Source organism: Elgaria multicarinata, chromosome 11 (assembly GCF_023053635.1).
Source record: "Elgaria multicarinata webbii isolate HBS135686 ecotype San Diego chromosome 11, rElgMul1.1.pri, whole genome shotgun sequence".
Classification (NCBI taxonomy): Eukaryota; Metazoa; Chordata; class Lepidosauria; order Squamata; family Anguidae; genus Elgaria; species Elgaria multicarinata.
The window spans coordinates 29,820,690-29,833,238 of record NC_086181.1 but is presented as its reverse complement, the minus strand read 5'-3'; the positions used below and the strand labels follow the sequence as shown (position 1 = coordinate 29,833,238).

The following is a 12,549-nucleotide window of genomic DNA, read 5'->3' as shown; positions in this document are numbered from 1 at the left end:
ATCCTTGCTGCTGGTAAGTGGATTTTTAAAAACTAAAGCTGCTCATCTACAGACAGCAGGTGCTTTAGGCCTGTGTGGAAAGAGTGGTCCCCCGGCCGTAGACTTAGCTGAATCTCAGCAACGAAGGTCAGGTCTCTGTAGAGGCCAACTGCAGATACACCTGGCTGGATAGACGATCCGGCACCAGCGGTTGGTACAGAACCGGGTTAAGGCCAGCTGATGCCCTAAGCGCAGCCCAATAATGGTGCCCACTTGGCCCTTCCATTGCTTAGCCGGCAAGACGTTACGACTCCATAAGTGCTGAAGGTGTGAAAAAATTAGTCAGCTTTCCGTCCTTGGCCACTAAATCCAAAGCCTTTTGTTGGTTCCTTTTTTCCAGTTTTCTCTCTTGTGCACCACTTAATTGCACACGTTACATCTTGGGGTCTGAAAAGTACAGAAGCAAAAATAAAACACACACACACACACACACACGAATATGGACTATGCCGCAAGGCTCTTTCTATGAATCTGGAATTCCTTAAAATTAGATGGCTACAGCTATGGTACTGGTACTCTGTGGTGCCCCCTTCCCTTGGTGCCCTGAGCACGTGCTTACATTGCTTAAAGGTTAATCCAGTCCTGGGTTAGTATCACTGGGCACTTGCTGAGGCCCTCACTGCAGTGGGGGCCGCACTGCTGACTCTGGGGGCCCTGGCCTCTGTTCTTCCTTTGCTGTCTTTAGCCATTCGCCTGAGCTCTCTGAGCAAGTGAGCAAGCGGTGACAGGAGGAAGGAGAATCAGCAGCAGCTCTCTCCCTTTCTGTGGCTATACAGATTGAACCAAGGGGAAGAAGACCGTGGGACCGGTGACAGTGACAGCGAGGAGGAGGTGGTGGTGGGACCACTCAAGGCATCTTGCCCAATCCTTGTATAAATTGCTGTGTCCCACCTACCTCCTGTGCAAGATAGGCTACACTGGGGCCATAGCTAGACCTAAGGTTTATCCCTGGATCGTCCAGGGGTCAAACCTGTTCATCTAGGTGACACACAGGGGATCCAGTGCTCAGGCAGGGGCGAACCCTGGATGATCCCAGGATAAACCTTAGGTCTAGCTGTGGCCTGGGTCTCTGGATACTCTGTCTTTTTATAAACTACTAGCTTAGCACCTCCACCCCTGTCCCTGCTGAGGCTGCAAGTTATTGCTGGATGAAAGACCTGTATTAGTAGCTGCCCTTCACCCCAGAATCAGCTTCCTCCTTGCTCCGATTGAAAGACGGATTCACCCCACATCACCAGGAGGGGGATCTACACTACTGCTTTTAAAGCGCTTTGAAAACGTTTTGAAACCTGTATATGCAGTGTGTCCTGGGCCCCAACAGTTGTCAAAACTGTTATAAAGCGCTTTAAAGCAGTAGTGTAGATCCCCCCCAGCAGAGCCAAAGGAAAGGTGCCCTTCATTTTGTGAATGCAATTGACGTGCACATTTTTGCGATGTAATGAGCAAGCACAGGGGTGCTTCCCGGACTCAGGGCTCCTAGCACCAACGATGAAAAGGCATCGTGCCAATGTCCGAAGAGCAAAGCCAATCAGCACCAGAAAAACATGGGCTGATTGATTGACATTAGATATTTTTAATAGTTTTTCAGAATTCCGAGTGTGTATCTAAGCATAGCCATTCCTTAGAAGGAACTGAAAATAATATAATTAGACTCAATCTGTTCATACAAAAATAAAAATAAAACAAAGCCTATTGCGTGCTGCAATTCATGTAAAAATGATGACAAATCCAATTTAAGAACACATTTTATTTTTTTATTTTTTATTTTAAATCCTGATTATTGACAAATTTAAATCTGGTTGCTGGTGGAAAGTGAAAATGACAACTATGATATTACAAATAAACCAATTCATCCAAGCTAGAAATCCTATTTCTGGCCAATTGTTTGACTTTTCGTTATCTGTGTTTCTTTCCCTAGGGTAATATTCTCTCTCTCTGTGTGTGTGTGGTTGCTGGTGGAGCAGACAGGGGAGTGCAGGGAGAGAGACACATTGACTGAGAGGTGATACAGAGTTCTGAATCTATTGCACGGATGTGTTTGTACTATAAACTATCGCTCTTGTCCTCTGGGATTTCATTGTTTTCATCGCAAACAGCACCTATTCACCAAACCACCAGATGCTCAAACACACCTGGGCAGCAGGTTACAGGTGTATGTAATGTGGGGTGTACGTTATGTGACAGCAACCCCGAAGGGCCCGCTTTAGGAGTTGCTGACATTTTCACCTCTAAGCTTTATTGGAAAGCTTTATTCAGACTTAGTGTTGCAGGCTAGAAACTGTGCGCTTTTGTCCTTTTAACAGGTATGTTGTGCATTTTTCAGTCCATTACTTAATAAGCAGGAGTACTTCAACACTAAAGCTCTTTAGCCCTGCTGAGGCAATGTTTTTCCACAGCGGGAAGCGGAATTAAAATGGAGGCTTTAGGCAGCAAATAGTATAGTGAAATATTTTTCTGCAGCGTCCTTCCTCATAACCAAGGATGTTTCCAAATGGAGAGTGGGCTCCTAGTGTTACCAATCAAAAAGCATTGTAGCTGGTGAGACATTTCCTCCTTAACAATTTTTCCCTCATAAGAAAAGTCAAGAGGCCGTGGACGGGTTCACACAACACGCTAACTCACACTCAGTGGTTGAGCGTGAGTGTTTGTTGAACTGTGTAGTGTGTTGTCTGAACTCGGGACATTTTATAGAATCATAGAATAGCAGAGTTGGAAGTGGCCTAAAAGGCCATCGAGTCCAACCCCCTGCTCCATGCAGGAATTCACCCTAAAGCATCCCTGACAGATGGTTGTCCAGCTGCCTCTTGAAGGCCTCTAGTGTGGAAGAGCCCACAACCACCCTAGGTAACTGGTTCCATTGTCGTACTGCTCTAACAGTCAGGAAGTTTTTCCTCATGTCCAGCTGGAATCTGACTTCCTGTAACTTGAGCCCGTTATTCTGTGTCCTGCACTCTGGGATGATCGAGAAAAGATCCTGGCCCTCCTCTGACAACCTTTCAAGCATTTGAAGAGTGCTATCATGTCTCCCCTCAATCTTCTCTTCTCCAGGCTATACATGCCCAGTTCTTTCAGTCTCTCTTCATAGGGCTTTGTTTCCAGACCCCTGATCATCCCGGTTGCCCTCCTCTGAACACGCTCCAACTTGTCTGCATCCTTCTTGAAGAGGTTAACAAGCTGGCTTGTTAACGATGTAGTGTGGCTTGTTAATCTCCCTTAACAACCCAACAACAAATCATGGCTTCTCAAAGTGGCTTGTACTATTTATTTATTTATTTATTTATTTATTACATTTTTATACCGCCCAATAGCTGAAGCTCTCTGGGTGGTTCACAAAGAAAAATAAGCCACATTAAATGGTTAACAAGCCACCTTGCGGAAAATGTTCTGGGTTCACATGACATGCTAACCCACGATTCAACAAACAACCCATGGTTCAAAACAACCTCACACTCACTGAGTGTGGGTTACCGTGTTGTGTGAACCCAGTCAAGGTCAAAACACAGGAGACTTATGAAAGAAAAGGATCTTCATCTGCCCCCTCCCCTGTAAAATTCGGTGAATGAGCAGGTCGAGTCCACAATAAAAACCTCATCTGAAAGCACCCTAAGATCTGTCCGTAACCTTTACTCAAAAACAATTTCCCCAAGGTGAGGAGGGGGGCGTCATGTTAGTCTGTTGCAGCAAAAGCAGCAAAGAGACTTGTGGCATCTTAAAGACTAAAAATTGTATTCTGGTATAATCTTTTGCACACAATAGTCCGCTTCATCAGACGCATAGAGTGTTTAACTCAAATTGGCAGATTTGTAGTGACAACACAGTTTTCATTTCTGGCTCCCCCAAGATGTTTATATACATCTGCCAATTTGAGGTCAACGCTCCACACAACTGACAGTGAAGGGGTTAATCTCCATACAAGCTTGCGCCAGAATATATTTGGGAGTCTTTAAGGTGCCGCAAAACTCTTTGTTGTGTTGCACTCAAATAATGCCAGTCCCGTTGGGCAAACGGTCCTGGAATAACTTCAATTCAAAGATTGCTGAATGTTGAACAAAGGCTTCTGTTTTGTGTTTCTGGTTCTTGTGTGTACAGAACCTGACTTATGGAGAGCCGGTGTGTGGATCTGACCGGTGTGGCTGTTTAGAAAGAGATTGTGTTGCTCAGACTCATTTCTCCCTCGCGCCCGCTAACATTGTTATGCTCACAGTGTCGCAAACAAGCTGTGATGAGAAAGCCACCATTGTTTGGCTGTTGATCCTGACCAGACCACAAGATTTGGGTGTCGTCATAGGGTTGCATTGTGGGAATGCACTACAGCACTAGTGGTAGGAAAGCACGAATCTGTCCCATGGTGCAGCTAGGTGATATTAGATCCTAGGGGGGGATCTACACTACTGCTTTAAAGCACTTTATAACAGTTTTGACGACTGTTTAGGCCCAGGACACACTGCATATACAGGTTTCAAAACGTTTTCAAAGTGCTTTGAAGCGCTTTAAAAGCAGTAGTGTAGATCCCCCCGAGGGAGCCATCCTATGGGGATACCTGGCAGACCCCGAACATGGGGAGCGTTGAGTATCCAGTGCAGGGCAGGAGGACAACAGAGGCAATCTTCGCCTCCATGCTTCAGCCACCCTGCATTTCTGCTACGCTCGGAGGGAAGGAAAGGCTGGAGTGGCCGTTGTATACATCATATTGCAACCATCCCTGTGTCCTCCCCTCCCCTCCCCCAGGAACTCCCCCTTTTCCCCATCTCTGCAGCCGGTTTTTGAGCCTGGAAAGATAGCCAGCACAGTTCTCCCCACACCAGCTACAAGGGAGTTGGGGAGGGCGGTTTATTGGCTCTGAGGTCGGAGCCTTCTCTTTAACCATTTAGCCAGGAAACTGAACTATCCTGTGCATCCCCCCCCCCTTAGATGCTGTCTGGGTGGGGGCATAGGGTTGCTCCCTAATAGTCTTTTCCTCCTCCCTTAGATGGTCATGTGTTTTGCTACAGTTGTGAAGAACACGACTAACATTTCTCTTCCTCCCAACCCCTCCACCGCCATTCTGTGCTTTACAACTGCTTCTCTATTCCTGATTTGTTAGAACAACCACTCAAAACTGTTTGCCAGCCTGTGTGTGTGTGTGTGTGTCTGTGTGTATCACTGCTTAATATGTAGTTCTTTAAAAAAATATTTGTTATCTTTAGCACAACGTGAGCATCACATTTTCCTCCAGAAAGGAGAGGACAGGAAGAAAGCAAAAACACAGCAGTCATTGTTAGCAAAGCTGGAGATGAAGGTTGGGAAAAAAAATGAGGTGGAGAGACAGGCAAAGTTCAGGCTCCTGGTATTAAAGGAGGCAAATTCATGGACTGCAAAGCTGCCTTGATTTGCATGCAAAAGATACTCCTGCAAGACAACTAACTGGGTGTGAGCCGAGTAGAACTGCGTGTATGGAAAATATGGGGGCACAATGCCCATTGACCAGCCCTACTGGGAATTCGAAAAGCCTAAAATCCACCCATCTTTCAGCTTCTACCTTCCCCTTACCAGGTGCTGCTGCTGCTGCTGCTGCTGTTGCTTCAGCCTGGCCAACATGGTGAGTTGCTGCTAAATGAAGAAGTGACTCCTAAAGTTAGGGGCCTCCCGTCTGCTAGGAGGACCATCATTGTCTGTGTGCGTATTTCCCCCCACAGAAGCTCCCGTGTCTTTAACAAGTGCCTGGCAAGCAAATTCAACAGGTGCAGCTTTCCCCAGCGCGGAGATGCAGTGCTGGAGGGGGTAAACCCATTGAACTTCTGCCTTGCAGAAAGACTCATACTAGAATGTGTTTCATACAGTTGTGGACTCTTTAGCATTGTTTTGTTTTGTTCCTGGCTTAACCACCATGGCCAAAGCCATGGTTTAAGGCAATCTTCCTCAACCTGGGGTGCTCCAGATGTGTTGGACTGCATCTCCCAGAATGCCCCAGCCAGCAGAGCTGGCTGGGGCATTCTGGGAGTTGGAGTCCAACACATCTGGAGCGCCCCAGGTTGAGGAAGACTGGTTTAAGGTGTCTTCTGAATGGGCCCATTGTCCTAGAGAGCTCCAAGGGGTGGGCCAGGGATGTTGGGTGGGAATGAGATGGCTTTGGGTTGCAGGGAAAGCTCTCGTGCTCGGTAGAAGCGTGTTGGAGGTAGAGAGATCTGCAGAAACTCATTTCCACTTTTGTCATGGGCTGAATCCTTGCCGTTGAATCCTCGGGCTAAACCAACGTAATTGGGGGTGGGGGACATTTTCCAGCCCCAGAGTCACACTCCGTTTCCAGAGGAGGCTGCTGGCACTGTTGCCTGTGGGTCTGTGGATCCGCTCCAGGTTTCAGCCAGAACCAGCCAGCCTTCCGAAGGAGCCGTCCAAGGTGCGGCCTTCAGTAACTCCCTGAGAGTTCTGACTGAAACCGGAGCCAGGTTCACGGCCTCGCTGACATGGCAGCCACCGGCCTCCACTGGGTCGCGCCTTCACATTGTGTTTGTGATTTTACCTTGTGGCATCTTGGCAGCCCCAGTGGAAAACGTGCTGCTGCTTGGTGTGGTTTGATCCACCAGGGCTCGGGAATAAGTAGAATAGAAAATGGCTCCAGAAATTGGACTTCTGCCGAAAAAATCTATGATTCAAAATAAGGCCCTGTTTGTTACAATTTGCACCTGCCTTCACTGGTTTCACCGCTTATATTTTCTGAGGTCTTTCTGAGGTCTTTCATTCTGGTTTTCTATTTGCAATAATCTGCATAATCTGAGAGACCATAAATGGCATATTTTAAGCGCTCTTTTCTTTGACTTCCCCTAACCCCAGCCCGTCTACAGCCCACCCCCACAGCCGACGAAAAGAAAGAAATCACCACTGCTATGAAGCTTCCTGTGACTATGGCCAGTAAGTTAATAACCTTTCTGTTTTCCCGGTGCGTATTCCTTCTCCAGGGAAAGGCCACATGGGGCCTTCCAATTATTATTATTATTATTATTATTATTATTATTATTATTATTATTTCAGTTTATACCCTGCTTATCTACAAAAAAACCTAGGTGGCATACAAAGGCCGTTTCTACACCTGCCTTTTTTCCAGGGATCATCCCTGCGCGTGCAAATGCCACACAGGGGATCCCGGGAGCAAGCAGGGACGATCCCTCCATTTTCCCGGGATAATCCTTAGGTGTAGAAAGGGCCAAAGTTAAAACAATTTAAGCAAGATAAAAACAATCAATAAAATACCATAGGTAGCAGAAAAATGTTTAAAAACAATTTTTAAAAGACTCAGCAATCAATAAGACCATACAGCATAAAAAAATATATATAACAGTCAGCAATAAGATTCCATAAAGGGAAAGCCTGCCGGAATAATACAGTCTTTAATGCCTGCTTAAAGACATTCAAAGTGGCCAGCAGGCACATTTCATCCGGCCGGTCATTCCACAGCTGAGGGGCGGCAAAGGAAAAGGTCCGCTGGGGTGTGACTGTGTGATCTCACATTCAGCAGTCGCAGCAGATATGTCTGACTACAGTTCCCATCAGCCCCAGTCAGCATGGCCAATGGTCAGGGATTTTGGAGGTTGCTGGCCAAAATGTCTGGAGGGCACCAGGTGGCCCATTCCAAAACCTGGGCAGATTAACAACACAGTTTGGGGGGAGAGAGGACTGAACGAGAAGTGCACTAGGGACGGATGGATGCATTTCCTTGTCTTTAACATGTTTGCACATCTGTGTGGGAGGGGGGATTTGGATCAGAGGTTTCACCCTCCCCATTAGGAACATACAAAGCTGCGGTCAACTGATTCAATATTATCCAGTGGAGGCCGGTGGCTCAGACGTCAGTGGGGCGGTGAATCCACTCCAGGTTTCAGTCAGAACCAGCCAAAAGTCTAAAGGAGCTTTGCAATTTGGAGAGCTCCTTTAGAGATCTGAGTGGTTCTGACTGAAACTTGGAGCGGATTCACCACGCCACTGACATTGGAGCCACCAGCCTCCACTGGTATTATCTACCAGGGGAAGGACTGGTACCTTCCAGATGTGTTGGACCACAACCCCCACAATCCCTTACCATTGGCCATGCTGGCTGGGGCTGATGGGAGTTGTAGTCCAAAACCATCTGGAAAGCACCAGGTTGTCTGTCCCGGGGCTGCATCCAATAGTTATCCTGCTTAGGCTAGACCCATTGAAATGAACAGGGTATAAGTTAATCATGATGAACTGGGGGTCTTTGATTTCAGTGGACCTGTTCAGACAACACACTAAGCCCTGGTTAGGCCGCTAACCCTTTTGTGGTAACTGGTTAGTGAGGGTGTTTAAACCATGGTTATGTAGCTGCCGTGGATAGGAATGGTTCACATGAGACGCTAAGCCATATTGACCCTGTTCAGACAACACGCTAAGCCACGGTGGTTAACCATTTTGAACTAAAAGTATTGGCTTAGCGTGTCGGGTGAACCATATCTTAGCGTGACCCACAAAATTTCTCCAGGCTGACTGCCCATTGCCCCCTGAAGTGAGACCAAAGCGCAAAATCTGTGGATTGGATCTTATAGGTTCCTCTGCTAGATGCCTCCCTCCTCTCAGGAGCTGACAGGCTACATCCCTCCCATCTTCTCAGAAGGAACAAGGGTGGTGGGGTGGGGTGGGGTCCTTCTTGCAGGTTCTCACTACATCCCAACTGGGAAACTAATTGCCTTTCTAGTGCCTGGTTAGCACTGAAAACCTCACACCTTCTCCAGGCTGAGATAAGACTATAAGTAAAGGGTGAGATAACTATGAGAGGCCCATCCATGGAATGAGACCTACCCTTGTGTGCTAACGCCTGCTAAAATCTATGCACTGTGGCCATAGCTAGACCTAAGGTTTATACCTGGATTGTCCAGGGGTCAAACCTGTTCATCTAGGTGACATACAGGGGATCCAGTGCTCAGGCAGGGGTGAACCCTGGATGACCCCAGGATAAACCGTAGGTCTAGCTGTGGCCTGTGTTAGCCTACACAGGTCCCTTAGCAGCATTTTGGAACTCTGTGAAGTCCACATTTCTGCTCACTAACAAACTCACCAACACCTCCCAGAGTTGTGATTTGACCTGATAAGAAAAACACACGTGGGCACAAATGTTTTTCCTGTTGCGGCAAATGCCAGCGTTGTTGAGTGTGTCTGTGTGAAGTCCTGATTGTGGTCCCAATTCTCTCCCCCTCCCACACAGACAGTCAACTGCTCTTTGCAAAAATGGGTAAGAAACAGAAATGCATCTCCACATGTCCGCCCACTCACCTAAGTGAGCCCTGAGAAAGCCATTTGGAAAACTTAGGAAGGCTGAATCTCACCCAGCCCATGGCTGGCCATGTAGTGTAGCTGCTTTCGACTGAGTCAGGCAATAGGTCCATCTACCTTGGCGGTCAGATCCAGCATGACATAGTGGTTAGAGTGCTGGACTGGGACTTGGGAGACCCAGGTTCTAGTCCCCACTCAGCCATGAAGCCCAATATGTGATTTTGGGCCAGTCACAGACTCTCAGTCCAACCTACCTCACAAGGTTGTTGTGAGGATAAAATGGAGAAGAGGAGGATCATGTATGCTGCCTTTGGCTCCTTGGAGGAAAAAGCAGGATGTAGTAAGGGAGAGGGCCTTCTCGGTGGTGTCCCCCCAATTATGGATTGTTTTGTTCTCTGAGTCCTGCTGGCACCGACATTGTTATCTTTTCAGCACCAGTTTAAGACCTTCCTCTACTCTCAGGTTTTTGGTAACCTTTGATAAGGCTTTTAATTGGGATTTCTTATTGCTGATTATTATAATTGCTTGTGTGAATGTGGGTGTGGTCTGTTTATATGTTTGTATGTAAGTAGCTTTTATATTATGAACAATATTGTATTTTTAAGATTTCCAGTCTTTATAAACCACTCAGAGAGCTTTGGTGGAATAGGAATGCAATAAATGCAATGCCATATAATAAATAAATAAATCTCTCTAAGCTCTGTGGGGATGATGGGGGATGTAGTCAAACACATCTGGGGGGCGTCAGGTTTGGGACGGCTGCTCTTAAGCTCTTCCGCCCCTCAATTGTCTCCGCAGATTGCTCCAAAGATCCCAGGGCAGTCGAAGAAACCTTCGCCATCCTGCGCTGCCCGGCAAACGTCACTGGACCGGAAATGATGGTGCAGGATCTGGGCTGCTTCGGCCTCAAGGCCGAATTCGCCCCTCAGTGCAAATTCAACATGTCTGTGAAAGCAAACTGCACCTCCCTGCGCAACTGCACCACATCCACGTGCAAAAGTAAGTCGAGGCAAAGGGCACGATCCATTTTCTGGCCGAGAGGAACCCCAAGTTCTAGAAGTAGAATATGAGTGCGCTGAATCACGGCTCATTTTTGCCAGTTTTCTTCTGATTCCCAAATCCAGGAACGGGGTATTTTGAGCCAGGGGAAGGGCATAGGAAGCTGCCTTATACCGAGTCAGGCCCTTGGTCTATCTAGCCCAGTATTGTCGACACTGACTGGCAGCAGTGGCTCCAGGGTTTCAGCCAGGATTCTTTCCTGGCCCTAGCCGGAGATATCAGGGATTGAACCTGGGACCTCCTGGATTCAAAGCAGGTGCTGTTATCACTGAGCTACGGCCCCTCCCAGGGCAAGTATGGCTTATACCAGAGGTCTTTGGGCAACTAGGTCCTGGAGAGCCTTTTAAAGTCAGGGATGAAAGGGAAGGAAGAGGGGCAACCTGAGAAGTCCCCCAGAGAAGTCTTGTGCCATCAACGGTGCAAATGGCTGTGGAGACAAGGTCAGGAGTCAGTGACCCAGCACCAGATCTGTGATTTCCTAGACACCATCTGAAACTCTTTCAAAGGGTATCTTAGAGCTTCTCTACATTTTTAAAAAATTCTGCTGCCTTATCATTTTCTGCTTCCGCTTTCTTTCTGGGATTGCAATTGGCTCAATTAAATGGCCATGTGGTTGAGTTCGAGTACTTCCCTCGGCATACTCAGTTTACTCTCATTGAGACAGCACCATCTAGTGGCAGAATTATTGTGCAATGCCAGAATTACACACTGGGCGATCTTGCTTTTCCCCAGATGTTACCACATTGTCTGTGGTAATTTTAATAACGGGATTTCCACGGGATAGTGCAGGAGCCATCCTAGTCGTTGACGATGTCGTTTAATGGACCCACAAACTTCCGTGACTGGCCAATCACGAGCGTGCAATAAATCGCTTGTTTAAGGGAGCTCTTAACACTCCTGAGCATTTTTTAGCGTGTGTCAGCTTAAGTGCTTGACAAAGAAGACGAAGAGCCAGTGTGGTGTAGTGGCTAGAGTGTTCGACTGGGAGATCCAGGTTCTAGTCCCCACTCGTCCATGGAAACCTACTGGGTGACTTTGGGCCAGTCACAGACTCTCAGCCCAACCTACCTCACAGGGTTGTTGTGAGGATAGAAATGGAGAGGAGGAGGAGGATTATGTATGCAGCCTTGGGTTCCTTGGAGGAAAAAATGTGACATACTGTGACATACATCAGCCTCTCCTGGCCTGGTGCCCTCCAAATGTGTTGGACTCCAGCTCCCACAAGTGTGGCTGAGGATTATGTGAGCTGGAGTCCAACACATGTGTTTGTTTCCCCCCCTGGCTTTTGTGTTATTTTTTCCCCATTCAAAAAAAGTTAAATTGCCTCTTCTAAGGCTTTAGGGGCTGATAGTAAGAGCTTTAAATTAAAATATGCTGGTGGTTTTGGCTCTGCCCCTTTTTGCCTTTAGCTCCGCCCACCACTGGGATGTGATCCCCGAGAGCTTCTCTGAAATTGACCTCAGCCCTCTGCTCTTGTGAATTAGGGACTCGGTTTACCCCTGGGATGACAGAGCTGGCTGGTTTCTGACTCTGTAATTCTCTTTCTGCACAGCCCCGAGTCCCGTGGGGAACCTTACCTTAGGGGAGCGGACCAACAGTTCTGTAGTTCTACACTGGCAAAACCCAGTTGACTGCTGCTCCATGGCCTCTGAAGGCAACTTTATAAATTGCACGGCCTACATCTCAGGGCTGTTGGCTGGGCAGGACTACGCCATGACAGTATACACAACACTGGACGGAAGACTTTGCAAGGGGACATCCACCAACATGACCACCAGTGAGTCTCAGTGTCGTCATCTACTGTCAGCAGGAGGGACAGCAAGGCGTGTACCTTCTATGCCAGGGTTGGGCATACCGTAGCCCTGCGGGACCTACTTTCTTTTTTTTGCTAGAAACCCAAAATCTGGCAAGCGAAGCCTGGTGGCAAAGCCAGACACTTAGCATTAAAGAATTCTTAATCCAGGAATTTGTTTTCAGAACTGAATGACATTCACGGTTCTTCCAAACAAAGATCCACTCCGGGTTACCTTTAATTTCAGCAGCGTAGTTTAGGGTGGGATGGGTTTCATTTTGTTGCTGTTATTGCTAGACATCTGAGAGTCAGAAGTCCTTGGTGATCTACTATAGGTCACCCAGACGTCTGCCAGCAGTTCCAGATGTACCTTCTTCCTGCCCACCAAAGGCAGAACA

At 47.5% G+C, this 12,549-nt stretch overlaps 1 protein-coding gene across 1 annotated transcript in view; it reads left to right on the top strand.

Moving 5' to 3' along the window:
* The first annotated feature begins 5,491 nt into the window (after positions 1-5,491).
* The window catches only part of PTPRH (protein tyrosine phosphatase receptor type H), a 32,617-nt gene continuing 25,559 nt past the window's right edge, over positions 5,492-12,549 (top strand). The window contains exons 1-4 of the mRNA XM_063136882.1: positions 5,492-5,617; positions 6,373-6,583; positions 10,099-10,299; positions 11,912-12,136. Coding sequence (XP_062992952.1) covers positions 5,492-5,617; positions 6,373-6,583; positions 10,099-10,299; positions 11,912-12,136 — 763 coding nt within the window. The remainder of the gene's footprint in view (positions 5,618-6,372; positions 6,584-10,098; positions 10,300-11,911; positions 12,137-12,549) is intronic.